This window comes from Carcharodon carcharias, chromosome 19 (genome assembly GCF_017639515.1).
Source record: "Carcharodon carcharias isolate sCarCar2 chromosome 19, sCarCar2.pri, whole genome shotgun sequence".
Lineage (NCBI taxonomy): Eukaryota > Metazoa > Chordata > Chondrichthyes > Lamniformes > Lamnidae > Carcharodon > Carcharodon carcharias.
Window position 1 is genome coordinate 50,849,253 of NC_054485.1, and position 19,947 is coordinate 50,869,199.

The window sequence follows — 19,947 nt, forward strand, 5'->3', positions numbered from 1 at the left end:
GCTTTCCCCTAAGCTGTTCCATGTCCCCTGCTGTACTCCCCTGTGGCTCTTTGGCTGAGTGGGGCATCACCTTCACTCCCTCTTGGTCTCTTTAGAAACTTCCCTGGTCTGCATTTAAATCTGAAAAGAAGCTAACTAGGTCACTGGCTCTCTTCCTTCATCCTTTTTAACCATTACAGCCCCTTCATGAATCTCTTTTCCTTCTACTGGCCTGGCTTAGGCCTTTTTAAATTCAAGTGGCTGCTCCTTTGCCACTTCAAGACTCAGGAATTCTATTACCCACTGTAGAGCCTCTGAATCTCTCTTGGTTCCCAGCACATCAGCAGATGCATGTTGGCATTCTACAGCCTTTTCAGTCTCTCTGGATTGTCTTTGACTTTTCAGGGGTACTAACCTCCAGCCTGCCAGCTCATTCCCTAGCAAAATGTTTACCACTTGCATGGCTAAGCTTGGGATCACACCCATTGTTACTAGCCCTGTAAGAATCTCACTCTGTAAGCAAACTTTAATCAGTGGCACATCCACTCTCCTGTGAGCCCTTCTACTAGCACACAGGAACCTACCCTGTTCTCAAGTGGAAAATGCTCAATTTTCTCCACTAGCAAAGTCTGTAAACAGCCAGTGTCTCGTAAAATGACAATTTCCCACAAGGTATTTTTCTGCATTTTACCTGCATTTTTTTTTCAATTTTTAATAGGTATTAACCAAGGCACCAGTAGTTTATGAAGTACATGGTAAGACCATATTCAACAAAATTAAGTTTGACTTAAGCGAGCAAATTATCACAGCTCAAAACAGATAAACAAATGGCTGCACTCACTGAATGGAGAAGGCATGACAAAGAGCAATTTTCCTTTTACCCCGCACTCCCTGCAATGCTTCCGTAACTACTGAATTGTAAATCAATGGTACAAACCTAAATGTAGGGATATTTATTTGGATTTCTCATACCAACAAGTATTTAATACCCTATGAATCATCATAATTTTAAAAAATAATTTAACAAACATATTCAATTTTCAATGCAGCATTGAATATTATCTTCAATTGAAAATCTACATGGCTGCTCACTAGTGAGTGTTAACTTGTCACTCTATTGATCAAAATAAAAGCTTTAGGTACATCATTTTTATGTTCCTGTTCTTAGTTTTCATTATTTCAGATGCCACTTTCATATTTTTCATAAGGGTATGTCCACCCGTTGGAGCAGATGGGCGAGGCTACTATATTTAGCACTAGCCACCTCGCGGCCCACCACACCCACCCCCCAACCTATTACCCTTTTGGTGAAGGAACAGAATTCCTTTCCAGTAGGAAGGTGTCAGGGTTGGGAAAAGAGGCAGATGGCCATTGGCCTCCATCTTTGTTGAACAAAGATCATTAACTGGGGGGTGGGGAGGGGAGGGGAGGGGGGAAAAGAGAGGGGGGGAGAGGGGAGGGGAGGAGGAGAGGAGAGAGAAGAGGAAGAGAGTGGGAGGAGAGGGGGGAAAAGGGGAAAAAGAGAAAAGAGGGGTGGAGAAAAGGGGAGGTGCAGGAAAGAGTTAGCCACAAAACCTGGTCATAAACCTCCAACCTCTTGAATTAAATACAAAATCGTTGAAGTGCCAGCTACAAGTTGTCCATTTACTCAGCTTCAAGAAAGGAATGATAAGCACAACCTTTACTTAACAGAGGAGGAAAGGGTCTCCTGTTCCCCACCCCAAACTACATCCCTATCAACCATCAATTATATGACACTGCAGCATAGTATCTTTGCATTTTGTTTGCTTGTCCTTACTCCAGATAAACTTAACCTGGACTTTATGCTTGAAATTCATTCATAAAAGTCGTATCCTATTAGAGCATACTTGAGCAGCATGTTTTTACAATTAAAAACTATACGAGTAATTGTACCTGAGGTAGCAGAGTGCATTTGAGAGTCTTTCCTACAATTCCACTACAGTTATCAATGTTCAAACTGAGCTCCTGTTTAATATTTCCTAACTTATTTTGAAGCAATACAATGTGAAAGAGTGAGCTTTGGAAGCTCCGCAGCACAGGACTTCACACCAGCAGTCACATAGTAGAACAATGCACAAAAGATGACAGTCATGTCTCACAAAAGTCTCCCAGAAAATTAGGAAGTGATGAACAAAAGTGCAACTTCCAAAATATAGCCGAGTCTTGGTCAACTTAATTTAGCAGATTTCCCGTCATAGCAGGATCGGTGCACACCGAGAATGCACAATTTCTCAGACCATGACTTGCATTTCTCCTGGAACAGGCCTTCTCTTCTCTAAACTGTGCTGTGGGAGAATAAAAGCAGGGCAAACCTGCAACAGAAAATCCATCAGTGGGTACAACATAGCCAATACAAGACGGGGGACAGACGAGTTTTCTCAGGAATCAACCCTTCCCATAAAAACAGATAGAGACAAAGATGCAAGACTGAGTCCTATGTATTGAGAGATTTGTTTTGTACGGAGGAAAGAAACCGCATCCAATGAAGTTTCTGTCAGTTGTATGACTGCAAGGACAAGCCATGTTTATCCTGGAGAATTTCCACGGTAGCATCAAATGCACTGTTGGGGGTGAACATAGAGAGAAAATAAAATTAGTGATATACTTCTTCAGTAAACTCCCAAATGAGGCAAGCTCTTTGCAAACAACAAAATTCTACTAAAACAATTAACTTTTATCTATGACTCAGTAAAGCTAAGTTGATTAACCCACTACTCACTTAAACTTGAAAGGGCAATTGAAAGAGGATCAGTTACCAAAGGACACAATTGGCAAAAAAAACATGGGTGGTGGCGGTGGGGTGGGGGTGCGGCGGGGGGTGTGAGGGGAGATTTGGACTTTTTTTTAAACCGCAGTGAGTTATTATCTTAATCTTAATTTTGTCCAAAATTTAATAGTCACATGGGCAAATGTGGATTAAGAAAAGCTAGCATAGATTTCTTATGGAAAATCGTCTTTAACCAACTTGCTGGAGCTTTTCTGAATAGGTAACAAGGGGTTGATGAGGGCTATGCTGTTGATATGGTATACATGAACTTTCAAAAGGCATTTGATACAGTACTGCACAGCAGGCTTTTGAGCAAGGATATGGCTCATGGAATAAAAGGGATAATAGCAACATGGATATGAAATTGGCCGAGTGGCAGGAAATAGTAGTGGTTAATGGGTGTTTCTGGGGTTGGAGGATGGTTTGCAGTGGAGTTTCCCAGGTGTCAGTGTTGGGACCCTTGCTTTCCCTGATATTGATTGAAGATGGTTCACTGAAAGATAGTTGTGGCTGTTGGAGGACGTTCATCTCCATCCCAGGACATCACCACAGGAGTTCCTCAGGGTAGTATCCTAGGCCCAACCATCTCCAGCTGTTTCATCAATGACCTTTCCTCCATCCTAAGATCAGAAGTGGGGATGTTTGCTAGTGATAACACAGTATTCATCACCATTCACAACTCCTCAAATACTGAAGCAATGCATGCCCAAATGCTGCAAGACCTGGATAATATTCAGGCTTGGGCTGATAAGTAACAAGTAATGTTCACACCACACAGATGTCAGGCAATGACCATCTCCAACAAGAGAGAACCTAACTATCTCCCTTTGATAGGCAATGGCATTACTGTCACTGAATCCCCCACTATCAACATGCTGTGTATTGACCAGAAGTTGAACTGGACCACCCATATAAATACTGTGTCTATTACAGCAGGTCTGAGGCTGGGAACTTCTGGCTGAGGCAGGAATTAACTCACCTCCTGGCTCCCAAAGACTGTCCGCCATCTATAAGGCGCAAATCAGGAGTGGTGGAATACTCTCCCCTTGCCTAGATGAGTGCAGCTCCAACAACACTCAAGAAGCTGGACACCATCAAGGACAGAGTAGCTCACTTGATTGGCACCACGTCCAGCACCCTCAACATTCACTCCCACCACCAACACATAGTGGCAGCAGTATGTACCATCTACAAGATGCACTGCAGCAACTCACAAGGCTCCTTCGACATATTTTCAAACCTCTGCCACCTAGAAGGACAAGGGCAGCAGATGCATGGGAACACCACCACCTGGAAGTTCCCCAACAGGCCACACACCATCCTGGCTTAGAACTTTATTGTCATTTCTTCACTTTCACTGGGTCAAGAACCTGGAATTCCCTTCCTAACAGCACTACCTACCTACACTACATGGACTGCAGCGATTCAAGAAGGCAGCTCACGACCAACTTCTCAAGGGCAATAAATGCTGGCTTAATCAGCGGCACCCACATCCCATGAACAAATATGAGAAAAAAAATGTATGACCAAGACCTTAGTGTACAGGGAACAATTTCAAAATCTGTGGATGATACAGTTCACAATACTTGCAAGTTTTTTGAGGAGGATAGTGTAGAACTTCAGAAGGACAAATTGGTGGAATGGGCAGACAAGTGGCAGATTAAATTCAATGCAGAGAAATGTGAAGTGATTCATTTTGATAGGGAATACATGGAGACACAATAAAGATGCAATTCGAAAGTAGGTGCAGGAGCACAGGGATCTGGGTGTACATGTGCATAAGTCATTGAAGGTGGTGGGACATGTTGGGAGCACAGTTAATAAAGCGTACAATATCCTAGGCTTTATTAATAGGGGCATAGAGTACAAGAACAAGGAGGTTATGTTGAAATTTTATAAGGCATTAGTTCAGCCTCAGCTGAGTACTGCGTCCAGTTCTGGGTGCCACACTTTTAGGAAGGATGTGAAGGCATTGGAGAGAGTGCAGATTCACTAGAATCGTTCCAGGGACAGGAAACGCAGTTACGAAGAGAGACTGGAGAGTTAGGAATGTTTCCCTTGGAGGAGAAGCCTGAGAGGAGATTTGATCGAGCTATTGTTTGGGGGGGATGGTGGCATAGTGGTAATGTCACTGGACTGGTAATCCAGAGGCCAAGGCTAGTAAGCTGGAGTCATGGGTTCAAATTCTACCATGGCGGCTGGTGGAATTTAAATTCAACCACATTATTCTGGGTCTGAGTCACATGTAGGCCAGACTGCGTAAGGATGGTAATTTCCTTCCCTAAAGGATATTATTCAATTAATAAATCTGGAATATAAATAACATATACAAAATAATATAAATAATATCTAATATAAATAATCTGGAATATATATACTAGTCTCAGTAATGGTGACCATGAAACTATCATCGATTGTAGTAAAATTCCACCTAGTTCACCAATATCCTTTAGGGAAGAAAATCTGCCATCCTTACCAGTCTGGCCTACATGTGACTCTAGATCCACAATAATGTGGTTGACTCTTAACTTCCTTTGCAAATGGCCTAGCAGGCCACTCAGTTCAAGGGCAATTCGGGATGGGAAACAAATGCTGGCCTTGCCAGTGATGCTCACATCCCATGAAAGAATTTTTAAAAACATTCAAAATCATGAGGGGTCTGGAGAGAATAGATACGGAGAAACTGTTCCCACTCGTGAAAGGATTGAGAACAAGAGAGCACAGATAAAATAATTGATGAAAGAAGCAAAAGCAATGAGAAAAAAACATTTTCATGCAGCCAGTGGTTACGGTCAGGAAGGCAGTGCCTGAGAGTGTGGTGTGAATTCACCATTGAAAGCCCCTAAAAAGGCTGCAAATATCAATCACAGGGGTGACCAATGGGAGAAAAACCAACCTCACACATGGAAGAGACAGAATCTGTAAGGAACTTCTCCAATCAACGAGCCCATCTCTTCCATGCTCACTGCTCCAGATCCTTGAATCACAGGTTCCCTCTCTCTCACTCTTGCTGCTCCTCCACAGACAGGATCTATGACTGGAGGAGCAACACTGACAGGAGAGAGGGATCCTGTGATTGGGGGAACTGCAGCAGTTATTCTAGATGGCCCAAGCACCAGCCTTGAGAGCAGGCCATTTTAATGATAAAGGTTTGAAGGCTTGGAAGTGAGGAACTCTCTGCTAAGTTGAACATTGCTGGAGGACAAGTCATTGGAAGAGGTTTAAGGAACTTCGTAGCCACTGTTGTCCTCCAAATCCAACAAGGAAAGGAACAATGCTACGAAAATCCATCACTTCAATTGTCACAGTGCTGGGACGCTGGCAGCTGTCCTCCACAAACAAGAAACTCAAATGATCAGAACAGTGATAACAATAGCACCGATGATAATTCCTATGATCCAGGGAGTAAGAAATGGCTTCTTCTGTTAATCTACCCATAGGGGTTAAGAATTCAGTCAAGCAGGGGACTTCTTTGCCTTCGTGGTGGTGTATAGTTCAGATTACTTTCAAGCCCCAAGGAGTGAAGTGTGTATGCATGTGTCTCAGTTATTTTGAAAAAAAAACTTTTGTTGCAAGCTTATCCCTGTTGTTTTCTTGCGCCATTTTAAATACTGCAGTATCTAGGAAACTACAGCTTTCCTTGTGTCATGGCTTTAAGTTTAATGGATGGGTCGTGATTATTGAGGGTATTGATGAATTCTTCTAACTCTGTTTCTGTGCGAAACAGATGGCCCATGTGCTATTCAAATATCTATAGTACCACTTGGGAGGGTGGGACACTTTTTAAATACACTCCTCCCAATCTGCCATGTATATATAGTTGCATAGGTTCCGGCAACTTTCTCACTCATAGTTGTGCCTTTGATATGAAGATAAAATATATTACTGAATTCAAAGTCGTTTTTTTGTTAAACCCAAGTGTAGAAACGGATTATAGTTTCATCTGGTCTGCCAGGCTGGGGAAATTTACTAAAGATATTCCGAACAACCAGCATACCTCTGTCTGTTTCTATATTTATGTACCGATAGCAATGTCCATTGTAAAGCCTGGCATTGGGGGTGGAGGGGTACAGTTAATGAGTTAACCATGTCTTTAAAGTGGTCCATCTCTTTAATGTAACTAGGGTGCCCCTGTGCTAAGGGGTTCCAATCTGTGTTTCATTAAAGCACAAATGATCATGTGAGGAGGTACATTAGATTGGAGAAAAAAAAAACTGAAATATGAAGTATATGTGAACTAAACAATTTATTACTTGATGGTTAGTTTGGTGCTGAACTAATTTATGCGTATTCCCCTGTCTGTACAGTTGGGCCTTTGGAAGTCAGTATTCTGACACGTTTGTCAGCACTCACATTAAATTGAAGTATTGAGGGGAAAGAAACTTGAAATGGACAGAACAAAACCAAAGAATGCTGGAGAGTGCTAATTGCTAGCAATTATTTTTAAAAGGGGCTATAGATGTGAGACTCATTCCCAAGAAATTACCTTATAGTAAGTAGTTAGAATTTTCATTTTGGAAATGGAGTATACGAGGTTTATTTATATTAAATTAACAAAAACATTGTTTGCTTCCCTTACCCATACTTACATCATCTGAATTTACTTAAACAGTTACTGAATTTTCACACTGTTGACTCTAGATTACTATGGAAACAAACACGCACAGATCTTTTAATGGCTCAGTCTGCATTGTCTATGCTTGCCCCACTTAAAACAAAAATCCAACAAACCATTGAGTAACTTTATCGCACTGAGATTCTTGTGGGATTCTCCACTGAGTTTGAAGTTTTCAGTGTGTAAGACCTCTGGCAGTGTGTGCATGAACTACTCTTGACATCTCCCATTACCTAGTTTAGAGTACATGTCATGGGCAGATTTATGTGAGATTCTGGCGCGTTTTGTCCTTTTGAAATTGGGGGGTATTTGCATTGGGGGATTGAAGCCATTTTGGACATTCCATACCTATGTCAGCCACTCTGTAATTAGGATGCAGAATTATAGAATAGTACAGCACAGAAGGAGGCCATTTGTCCTGTGGTGTCTATGCTTGCTGTTTTGAAGGGTCACTGTTTAAAAATAAGGGGTCACCAATTTAAGACAGAGATGAGAAGAATTTTTTTTCTGTTGGAGGATACAGTCTTTGGAACTCTCTCCCTCAAAAGGCAGTGGAAGCAGTCTTTGAATATTTTTAAGGCAGAGCTAGACGGATTCTTGATAAGCAAAGGGTGAAAAATTATCAGGATAGTGGGAACATAGCATTGAGGTTACAGTCAGATCAGCCATGATCTTATTGAATGGCGGAGCAGGCTCGAGGGGCCAAGTAGCCTACTCCTGCTCCTAATGCGTATGTATGTATCAAGAACAATCCAGTTAGTCTTATTTGTTATATTCCCATATCCCTACATTTCTTTCCTTCAAGTATTTAATTAATTTCACTGTGAAAGTTATTGTTGAATCTGTATTCACCGCCCTATCTGGCAGTGCATTCCAAATCTTAACCATGTGTTGCAGAAGAAACTTTTCCTCATGTTGCCTCTGGTTCTTTTGCCAGTCACCTTAAATCTGTGCCCTCTGGTTATTGACCCTTCAGCTACCAGAAACAGTTTCTCTTTATTTACTGATTCCAAGTTAAAAGGCTTAATAACATATGTACAGTCTTTGATATATGTACTACTTTATCTACCTAAAGACAGAAACCCTAAAATTCAACCCCAATACAGAAAATTATGGTACTACATGACTACATTACGTCAATAAAGGAATTAGTGAGAAAACAAAACGTAGTCCTCAAGGAAATTGAATAAGGAGCACTTGGGGGAAAAAAATATTTTGACCCCTGAAAGGGATATTGTCTATTCAAAACATAAAATGGATGCTTACCAACCAGTCCTGATGATGCTGTATTTTCCAGGTGTGCCCAAGTTAACTACTGTTGATCCCAACCGACATTCAGGGTTCATCATGTTGCCAATAGGTCCACCATCAACAACTAGACCCAACAAAGGCCAAAGGTCCCGAAATTCCTACAGAAGTTTGGGAGAAAATCGTTCACAAGGTCAGATTTCTTTTCTACTCGATTTTTACTTATGTACAGTTAGACGAACAGAACAATTGACATCAGTAATGAACAGGAACTGGGGGAGTGCGTTGCTACAATGCCGATTCACGTCTGAGGCCCGAGTTCAAGTTTAGCCTAGCCTGAAAGAACCAAAATCTGGCACTGGTCTTAACGGAAGAGAGTTTGGAAAAACTGTGACTAGCTAGCCCCAATCAAGAGAGACAACAGTTGGTACAGCTGTAGTGCTCTTAGGAGGAAGTGACAGTAATAGTAGGTTTACTTTGCAGCCAACAATATCATGTAAAACACTAGCTTGACCCCAGATGGAGTACTGTGTTCAATTCAGAGCACCACACTTTGGGAAGGACATGAATGCTTTGGAGAGGGTATGAAATAGATTTACTAGAAAGGGGCCACGGTTGTGTGGATAGCCTGGTGTTCCTTTTAGAGCAGAGAAGGCCAGGAGGAGATTTGATACAGGTATTTAAAATCATGCAGGGTTTAAATACTCTGAATAAAGAGCAACTGTTTCTGGTGGCTAAAGGGTTGATAACTAGAGGACTCAGATTTAAGGTGACTAGCAAAAAAATAGAGGCAACCTGAGGCAAGACCTCTTATGCAATTAGAGGTTAAGATTTGGAATGCACTGGCAGATAGGGTGGGGAATACAGATTCAGCAGTAGCTTTCAAAAGGAAATTCATTAAATACTTGAAGGGAAAAAAATGCAGGAATATAGGGATAGAACAAGTAAGACTAACTAGATTGTTCTTCGAAAGAAACAGCATAAAAACCACGGGACAAACGGCTTCCTTCTGTGCTGTACAATCCTATATCCTAATTAGAGTGGCTGACACAGATATGGAATGTCCAAAATGGCTTCAATCCCTTCCAGTGTAAACATCCTTCAATTTCACAAAGACAAAACTCACTAGAACCTCACAGAAACCTGCCCATGACATGTACTGTAAGACTAGGTAATGGAAGATGTCATGAGTAGTCCATGCACACAATGCCAGAGGCATTATATATTGAAAACTTCAAACTCAGCTGCGATACCAACGAGAAACTCACTGTGATAAAGTTGCTGAATGGTTTGCTGCATTTTTGTTTTTAAATTAATTGGGGCAAGTATAGATGATGCAGACTGAGCCATTAATAGATGTGTGCATGTTTGTTTCCATAGCAATCTAGAGTCAGAGTGAAAATTCAATAACAGCTCAGGTGATCGAAGTACAGATAAGGAAAACAAAATGGATCACTATGGCCTCAAATAAATCCCGCGTACTACTCAGGGACTATTCGAGGTATTCGACACTGTTTGAAGATTCAATCTGGAACATAGGAAACAGAGTAAGCCATTCAGCCCCTCAAGCTTGGTCCACTATTCAATTGGCTGACCTTACCTTAACTCCATCTATCCACCTCGGGTTCATAACCCTTAAATCACCTGTCCAACAAAAACCTAGCAATCTCAACAGTTAGTGCTATTGGGAGAGTTTTAAGCTAACTCGGCAAGGGTGTGGGAACCAGGAAATATTGAGAGGAAAACCAGGGTGCACAAGATACTGTGAGAGACAGATAGCACTAGTATGGAGAATAGTAAGGTGCAGTCGGAGTAAGGGACAAAGTCATGAAGTCTAAATCAGGGTTACTGTGCATGTATGTGAATGCACAGTGTACAGTAAATAAGATTGGAGAGTTACAAATGCAGTTTGCCATGTAGAAATATGATGTTGTGGTGATAACAGACACCTGGCTCAAGGAAGGGCAGGACTGGGTGTTAAGTATTCCTGGATACAAGGTATTCAGAAAAGATAGGAAAGGAAGAAAAGGAGGAGGAGTGGCTGTATTGGTTAAGGAGAGCATTGCAGCGCTGGAGAAAGAGGATATCCCAGAGGGTTCAAGGACAGAATCAATTTGGCTACAGTTAAGTAATAAAAAGGGTGCAATTACATCCATCTGCAACCTCCTCATGTCCTCTTCACAACATACTTTCCTAACTGTCTTTGTGTCATCTATAAATTTAGCTACCATGTCTTCACTCCCCTCACCTAAGTCATTGATGTAAATCATAAAAAGTTGAGGCCCCAGTACAGGCCCCTGTGGGACTCCACTTGCCCCGTCTGCCAATCAGAAAAAGACCCCTTTATGCATACTTTCTGCCAGCCAGCCAATCTTCTATCCATGCTAATTATACCCACTACACCATGCACTTTTATTTTCCGTAATAATCTTTGATGTGGCACCTTATCAAATGCCTTCTGGAAATCCGAGTACAGTAAGTCTACAGGCTCCCCTTTATCCACTGCGCATTTTACTCCGTCAAAAACTCCCAATAAATTGGTTAAACATGATTTTTCTTTCACAAAACCATGCTGACTCTTCCCTATTGCCTTGAGCTCTTCTAAGTGCCCAGTTATAATCTCCTTAATGATCAATTCTAATATTTTCCCCACAACACATGTCAAGCTAACAGTCCTATAAGTTTCCTGTTTTCTGCCTCCCTCCCTTCTTGAATAGGGGGGTTATATTTGCTACTTTCCAGTCTGATGGAACCTTTCCAGAATCTAGCAAATTTTGAAAAATTAACACCAGCGCATCGACTACCTCAATAGCCGTCTCTTTTAAGACCCTAGAATGTAGTCCATCGGGACCAGAATCGCCAGCCTGCAGCTCCATCAGCTTGCTCAGTACCGTTTCCCTAGTGATTTCAATTTCACCAAGTTCCTTTCTCCCATTCACCTCCTGATTTGCAGCTATTACTGGAATGTTTTTTTGTATGCTCTATAGTTTTTTGTTCATTTCTTCTGCCATTTCCTTATTGTCTACTATTAAGTCCCCACTGTCACTCTCTAGAGGACCAACACTCACTTTACTTACTTTCTTCCTTTTTAGATACCTGTAGAAACTCTTGCTCTCCATGTTTACATTTCTAGCTAGCTTCCTCTCATGCTCTAATTTCTTTCTCCTGATTAACCTTTTAGCCATTCTCTGTTCTTTATATTCTGTCCAATCATCTTTCTGCCACTCATCTTTGTGGACCTGTATGCTTTTTCCTTAAATTTGGTGCTTTCTTTAATATCTTTAGTTAACCATGGATGGTGGGTCCTCCCCTTAGAATTTTTCTTTATAGTAGGAATGTGCTTAATTTGAATACTCCCTTAAATGTCTGCCACTGCTTCTCTATTGACCTATCCTCTAGCCTAATGTCCCAGTTCACTTCAGCTAGCTCAGCTTTCATCCCCACATAGTTGCCCTTATCTAAGTTTAAGAAACTAGTCTTAGACCCGTTCTTCTCCCTTTCAAACTGGGTGTAAAATTCAATCAGATTGTGGGGTCACTGCTATCTAGGGGTGCCTTTACTCAGAGGTCCCTGTCGCTTGCCATTTTAACACTCCACCCTGCAATCTCTTGCCCACATGTCTGTTCTTGGCCTGCTGCATTGTTCCAGTGAAGCCCAACGCAAACTGGAGGAACAGCACCTCATCTTCCGACTAGGCACTTTACAGCCTTCCGGACTGAATATTGAATTCAACAACTTTAGGTCTTGAGCTCTCTCCTCCATCCCCACCCCCTCTGTTTCTTCCTCCTTCCTTTTGTTTTTTTTTTCAATAATTTATATAGATTTTTCTTTTCCCACCTATTTCCATTATTTTTAAATCTTTTGCTCCCCCACTTCCACTAGAGCTATACCTTGAGTGCCCTACCATCCATTCTTAATTAGCACATTCATTTAGATAATATCACCAACTTCAACACTTGTGTGTTCTTTTGTTCTTTTGTCTGTGACATCTTTTGATGATCTGCTCCTATCCTAACCCCCCCCCCCGCCCCACACAGACACACACCTTAAATCAGCTTATATTTCCCTCTCCTTGTAAAGAAAGATCAGTTCTGTTGAAGGGTCATGAGGACTCGAAACGTCAACTCTTTTCTTCTCCGCCGATGCTGCCAGACCTGCTGAGTTTTTCCAGGTAATTCTGTTTGTGTTTTGTCATTAGTTAACCCTGTCATGTTACACAATACCAAGTCTAATATAACCTGCTCTCTGGTTGGTTCCAGAACATGCTGCTCTAAAAAAAACTCTCTCAAAAGCATTCTAAGAACTCCTTATTCAGGCTACTACTGCCAATCTGATTTTTCCAGTTTGTGTAGATTATTGCTACCCCTTTATCACAAGCAAACAATATTTTCTCTTGAATACTTTGTTCTACACTGTGGCTACTGTTAAGGGGCCTGTAGGCCACTCCCACTAATGACTATTTCCCCTTATTCCTCATCTCCACCCAATCCAATTCTACATCCTGATCTCCTACAGCTATCCTACAACTAAAGCTTAATTTAAAAGAGTGCACCAGATAAACATTTTCTATTCAGCTTAGTATCTCATATTCTTCTATAATATTCCTTCTCATTTATCTTCTTTCAAGACTGGAAGACAGTCCTCTTACACTCTCAGCGCCTTTTCTGCACCATTTCCAGGCTAAAGAAGTTACCTGTTAACCTCTGTAATCATGATTGAGTGTAGCATATCGCCTGGACTTCTTAAGCCTGCTCCTCCTGGTCAGTTTCTTCCATTGTCCATTTCCACCTGCCTCTCCTCCCACTGCCTCAGCAATTCTTTTATTCTTGATGTCTTGAAAATGTCTAATTTCTCGTTGTTTCTTACAGTCTCATATTTATATCACTTCTGGGCTTGTGAAAAGGAAAGAAGGGCTTTTGATTTCTTTCCAATAGCATCTGCTAGGAAGTTCAAAGGCTAAGTCAAGCTCATCTACCAACAGCCACCTGCCACGTCAACACATGCTTTGGCACATTGTCCACAATAGAAAATAGTCAAAAAGCAATACTGGAAGGCTGAGAGAGCCCAAGGAACTGTGTTGAACAAAACGTGGTTACCAGTACTGAGCAAATACCCACCTCTGTGGTTAGTGTGCTAGATTGAGAGCTGAGATTGGCACTTGTCAAAGCCAGAGGTTCACCACACATCTGTGCTAACTTCTGAATAAATGGATGCTTTGGAATACGTACTCCCACCAACTGCAAGCAAAATAAACACTATGACAAATTCAGCATCACAAGGCGGCAGCAATCATGATAAAAATATCAAGTAATAGACATTTTGAAAAGTGACCTTTTAATCTTGTCACAGTTTGAGTGTAGTCACTCTCCAATATAAAAAAACAGCAAAGCCATGTGACCAAACAAAAAGCACAGATTATTCAATTCATTCTTACATCAGTGAAAGGGTTCAAATCTTTGTTCAGCTCATCTGACCGCTGGAAGACCAATGTTACAGGTCCTGGCAGGAGATCTCTTAATACCTGATCAGAAACAGTGACCTTACAGTACCTGTGGAAACAAAGGAAAGTACTCAATCCACAAAATATCTGTAGATTAGTATTTTCTATATTGCCAAACGATAAAGGGTGATTAATCTTGAAAAATGTGTTTAGGAACAGCAAAAGGGTCAAAATGAAACCCTTTAAGATAAATTAACACCATCTATTCACCCTGATGCCATCTCTTCCAATCACTTCTCACTCCAGGGACTCAACTGATTGTCTCACGTCATTTATATTGTTGACTTCCCCATTAATCTACTGCACTATTCTATTAGCTTCTGGATTGAGAAATCCTACCAGGTATCCTGCTTGCACCCAACTATCAGCATACTTTCCTTGGTTCTTAAAACCCTTCATCATACTGACGAATTTGCTTGGATCAACCGTCCATTTATTTCAAAATTTTGACAACCTGAACTAGGCCACCTCCAAGATTGCTCTTTTCCAAAGAAGAGCCTGACCTCCTTGTGCCTTACTTAGCAACTAATAGAGCCTTTAAAAATGTGCTATGAGTCATAGACAGGAATTAAAGAACAGTCTGAAACCATACGGATTCACATACACAAATACAATGAAATATCAGACAGTATTTTTAGATTCAATATGTTCTGCCTTTGCACTCACTTATATATATCTTCGACATTTCCAACACAAATAGCTAAAGGCTTATCCTCATTCCGTCCTTTGATTTCATAAATCCTTCGGATGGCTTCAGAATTCTGCGCAAGGCAGGTGATTCCATAGATTGTGTCTGTAGGAACTGCCACTACCCGACCACACTGGAGAACCTTTGCAGTCTCTGTTAAGACCTCTTTCCAATCTGGGGTAAAGAGAACAGTTGCACATTGAGCTGTGTATTCATCAAATGTTTCGCGGGTGAAAATAAGCATGTAATCACATGCATGTTGAAGCCGACATTCTTGTACAATGGTGTCCTGATCACCATAAAAGATGTTTAGAAAAATCAAGGCTAGGACCCATCAGCCCAATGACAGAAAAGCAAAATTCTGCAGATGCTAGAAATACTCAGCATCTTTGCAGCGATAAAACAGAATTAACATTTCAGATTGAAGATCCTTCAATAGCATTGGAAAAAGTTAGAGATGAAAAGGAGAGGCTGTCTAAAGGGATAATGGTGCAAGGCAAAAGGAGATGATAATGTGACTAGTAAAGAAACAGAAGATAAATCCAGAAGAGGTATAAATTGGAATAACAAAATAATTGCCAAATTAATGCTCTCTGATGATCATCTCTCCAGTATTTCAGCTCTTCCAGCCTTGCATCCAATTGGGCTCTCAGCATCTTTAAAGTTTACATCTTTACTTCCTATCTTACAATTTATTCCAGGCAGTTAGTGTCAGTACCTGGTCAAGGTCAGTGCTGAGCGACACCAGGATTGAAAGAACAAACAGTAAATGAACTATTTCTCTGGGATACGTCTGTTTGTAGCTTAAATTGACAACCAGATTCAAAACTAAGTAATGAACAGTTCAGAAATAATCGAAGGAACATGAAAGAGTTCCTTTTTAAATTAAGTATTTGGTCAAACTTTAAAACAGGCCATTTCAAATTCTCCTGTAAGCTGGCCGAAGATCCGGAAAAGAATTTTCCCCTCAAAAACAAGTTGTCCGATTACACTTCTATGAAGCACCTTGGAAAACTATCCATATTAAAGGCACGATACAAATTCACGTTACTCTCCTTACACAGCACAATTTGTAAGGGAAGATATCGCAAACTATAGGTCCTTTCACGAACACAATGCAGTGACTGTCCAATATAGGAACGAGGAACGAGTCACTTTAATGACGCATCTGGGGCCCCACCTCTCTCTGCCAAACACTGGAACTCCAACATGACATCTCATCACTTGTGCATACTGTTTCTACACTCCATTTTAGCAGTGTGCCCAAGACCACACACAACTCAAACCAAAGAGAAAGAGTCACTGGATTGTCACTGCTAAACCTTCATCTGATGATCTGGCTGACAGCATGACAACAATGCACCTTTTCTTTAAAAATAGCAAATTATTGCTTTATGTTCCAATTTCCCACCCTCCCTGGATTTTTAAATCTACAATAAGAGACATAATGGCTTAACTAGTTAGATAGGCAGTTCATTGCTTATTATAATAGCAAATTACAACATGCCACTTTAGCAATTGTGCAGTGTTAGGCATCTCTCAACATTATGGTAAAACAGCAAATCAGAAATTACAAAAGAAAAGTTACAATAGTCTTTCTCCCTTTGAAATGGGGTGAAGCAAGAGACTTGGTGCTGCTAGTGCTCCCAGAAAAAAATATTCACTAAAGTTTGTAACATCATAGTAGAATATAGCATTGCAAAACATGTGGACCAGAAGCCACAAAGCCTACTCCACAACTTTAGTCAAATGGATCAGCTATCTTGTGTACTGAATAACCAACTCCAACCTATTTGAATACAAGGTCAGGTCCCCACACTCAAATCCCACTGACCTCAACATTTCAGCTGAGTTTGCAAAGTGCTTGCTACTCATGAATGATTCTTCATGCAGATTACTTATAACCAAACATCTAATTGCCAACCAGAAGTTTCATTAATTACAGAAACCCTGCAGAAATCAAAAAGAAAATGTAAAAAGTCATCATTCATCAATTCTTGTATTTCTTTTCTCTGATCGCACTACCTGCACCTTTGTCCCAGCTGATTTTTATTCCATCCAATGCCATCCAAGAGAAGCTATAATGCCCCAGTTGCTGCCCACGCTGGAATCAACACTGTTCAACATATTCCTTTTCCTATTGCCATCTCAGGTGTATATAACCAATAAGCAATCACAGAAGCCTAAATGGTCCAGGTTAACACACAGCAACAGCAAAACCTGATACTCAGCCAGTAAAAGGAGTATATCATGCAACTACCAGAATGGTAGAAGGCAATTTGGATGGACTATACATTTGCAAAGACATATAGAAATCTCCAACATAATTAGGGAAATGGAAAAGCAAAATCCAGAATATTACTTTTAATTAAACTGCAACAAAACAACAAGAGACGCAGTAGCAAAGGCTAAATTTAGTGGTCATATCAGAAGTTCTTCACATAAATACATGGATTGGGCATCTATATGCAATCCTAACAGTAAAAAAATCTTAATTATTTTGGAAATTAAATGCTGCAACTGGAGTAGGAAGATTCTTCATCGAAGAGACAAATAGTCTTCCTCCTGCGTAATTAACATGTGGTTGCAACGGGGGCCAAACGAATTTGAAATGCATTTGCAACTTTGAGCTAACATAAACCAGAAGAATGTTATCTCTAAGTACCCCAGCCATCATGTAGATGGGCTGTCTATGGGCAGAATGCAGGGTTATACTCTTAACATTAGCCCAGCCCACGTTACCTGGTCACGGCTGGAAACATCTGCAGTTCTCCCCTCCCTGCCTGGATGATGCAGCCCGCAGACATAGGGCCAGGCTCCCCTCCACAGTGGCCTGGGTCACAGCTGCAGCACCCCCGACATAGGGCGGGGATCCACCCTTTAAAAACAGTCCCGAGTTACCCGGCAACTTATAACGGCTGCTAAAGCGGGAGACACCAGCATTCTCCAATTCCCCAACTTACCTCCTACTCCGGCCCGAGGCTGCGGCCTGGGAATAGGCCCGGCTCCCGCAGCAACCCCGGCCGCGGGCAGCCACAGCAAGCGGGCCGGGGCCCAGGGCTGCTCACCGCCCGCCGCCACCGCTACCTGGCTCCTCATCAGCCGCTGCAACAGCCGCCAGGTCACCATGGAACCCAGTCCATGCGCACCCTCGGCCCGGCTCCGGCTCCCGTTACCCGGGGTAACCGCTGTTTGACGGCCTGGCCCGGCGCGCGCTGCTTACAACCGCTTCCGCAATCAGTGAGATGCAGCGTCCGTCGCTTTTTGCAGCGATGGGAACTGCCGCCGCTAAATTAAATAATTAAATAAATATACAGCTCGGGGAAAAAAAAGGGTCCGTGCTGGTCCTCGGATGCCAGAGGAGTCTCGTAGCCCGCCTATTACATCTGTCTTATGGATTTCAGGGGAAGCTAAACAATCATCTGAGAGAGAAAGGTTAGGATTTAGATGAGAAAAAATGGTAGGAGGCCCGAGTGGAGTGGGATGGAATCGTTGGGCTGAATGGCCTATTTCCCTATTCTAACTGCTCCCTGAGTAAAGAAATTTCTCTTTATTTCCACTTTGGATTAATTAACGTTCCTGGAAGTGCCTTATAAAAAATACAATTTTAAAAATTTAATGTTTTATTACATTAAGGCTGCTATATATATATATGTCATTCTTAGTAACTATCTTGAATATAAGACTTCTAGTAGCAGTATGACAAAATAGGTCCAGGTAGATTGTTCTTTCTCCATTCATTAATGAACTTGAGCATCAAAAGATAGACTCCAGCCGGTTGTATGTGCTGATTAAAGTCAACAACTATTGCCTCTGCTGACAGAATTTCTGGATGTACAAAAAGCACAAATTAAATCACATCTTCTTTATGTGCCTCCACTCTCACCTCCACCAACAAGTTTGAGGAGCTCATGGACGTTTTGTGAAGAAGACCAAGACCATCTGTGCAGCTGCCAATAGAACTCCCTCTCGCAATCCTTTTGCATCTCCATCACCTTAACTAAACTTTTGGTTACCACTCACGATGTTTAATTTTTTTTATTTTTGTGGGAGTCACTGGCAAGGCCAGCATTTGTTGCCCATCTGTGATTTCCCTTGAACTGAGTGGCTTGCTAGGCCTTTTCAGTGATCAAATTAAGAGCAGGCACGTGGTTGTAGATCTGGAGTCACATATAGGCCAGATAGCAGGTGGGAACTACATGGGTTTTTACAACAATTGACCATAGTTTCATGGTCACCATTGCTGAACTAAATTTAAATTCCACCAGCTGCCGTGGTGGGATTTGAAACCATTTCCCAAGAGGATTAGGCTGGAAGCTTGGGGTTACCAGTCCAGTGATATTACCGCTACACCACCATTTCCACATCATTAAGTTACATTCACCGTAGAGTCATTATAGCACAGAAAGAGGTCATTTGGCCCATTCAGTCCATACAGAGTACTCCAGTCACTTCCAATCATCTGGTCTATCCCCAGAAACTTGCAAATTTATTTCCCTCAAATGCCTATAATTTCCTTTTGAAATCATTGATTGTCTCCGTTTCCACCACCTACATGAACTGAGTTTCAGATCGTTACCACTTACTGCATAAAAAGTTTTTCCTCGCATCCCCCCTTTACCCTTTGCTCAAAACCTTAAACCTGTGTTCTTATAGCATCAGCTAATAGGAACAGCTTTTCTTTGAAAATCAAGGGGAGGGAATTCCAAAGCTTAGGGCCTAGAAGGTTGAAGGCCCTGCTGTCAATAATGAGGTGAAAAAAGTGGAGACCAGATTGGAGGAACATGAAGTTCTCAGAGGGTTGTGGGGTTGGAGGAAGCTAGAGAGGAGTGCAGATGTCTTGGAGGGTTGTGTGGCTGATGGAGATTACAGAGATGGAGAGAAAGGATTTGAAAATAAAGGTGAGAATTTTAAAATTAAGAAGCTGCTTGACTGGAGCCAATGTAGATCAGCAAGCACAAAAATAGCAGAATGAGTTAAGCCTCAGGCAGCAGTGGTTTAAATGACCTCAAGTTTACAGAGGGCAGAACATGGGAGGCCCAGCCAGGACTGCATTGGAAGAGTCAGGTGTAGGTGTAACAAAGACAGGAAGGAGAGTTTCAGAAGCAGATGAGCTGAGACAGGGACTA

The 19,947-nt window shown here is 41.6% G+C and overlaps 1 protein-coding gene across 1 annotated transcript; it reads right to left on the minus strand.

Moving 5' to 3' along the window:
- Positions 1–1,947: 1,947 nt before the first annotated feature.
- yrdc (yrdC N(6)-threonylcarbamoyltransferase domain containing) lies at positions 1,948–18,100 on the minus strand. The gene is made up of 6 exons (XM_041212104.1): positions 17,782–18,100; positions 14,797–14,992; positions 14,065–14,179; positions 13,748–13,867; positions 8,649–8,791; positions 1,948–2,561 (listed from the first exon to the last, which is right to left on the minus strand). The coding sequence occupies exons 1-6, from the start codon at positions 17,945–17,947 to the stop codon at positions 2,495–2,497; spliced, it is 807 nt and encodes a 268-aa protein (XP_041068038.1). The 5' UTR covers positions 17,948–18,100; the 3' UTR covers positions 1,948–2,494.
- Between the last annotated feature and the right edge of the window lie 1,847 nt (positions 18,101–19,947).

Excerpts from the sequence above, each read along its gene's own strand:
- yrdc (XM_041212104.1), bottom strand. The coding sequence starts at position 17,947 with ATGGTGACCTGGCGGCTGTTGCAGCGGCTGATGAGGAGCCAGGTAGCG. Across the intron at positions 14,993-17,781 it reads GCCTCGGGCCGGAGTAGGAG|ATTGGAAAGAGGTCTTAACA; the intron begins GTAAGTTGGGGA and ends TCTTTACCCCAG. Across the intron at positions 2,562-8,648 it reads AGCATCATCAGGACTGGTTG|TGCATTTGATGCTACCGTGG; the intron begins GTAAGCATCCAT and ends CACCCCCAACAG.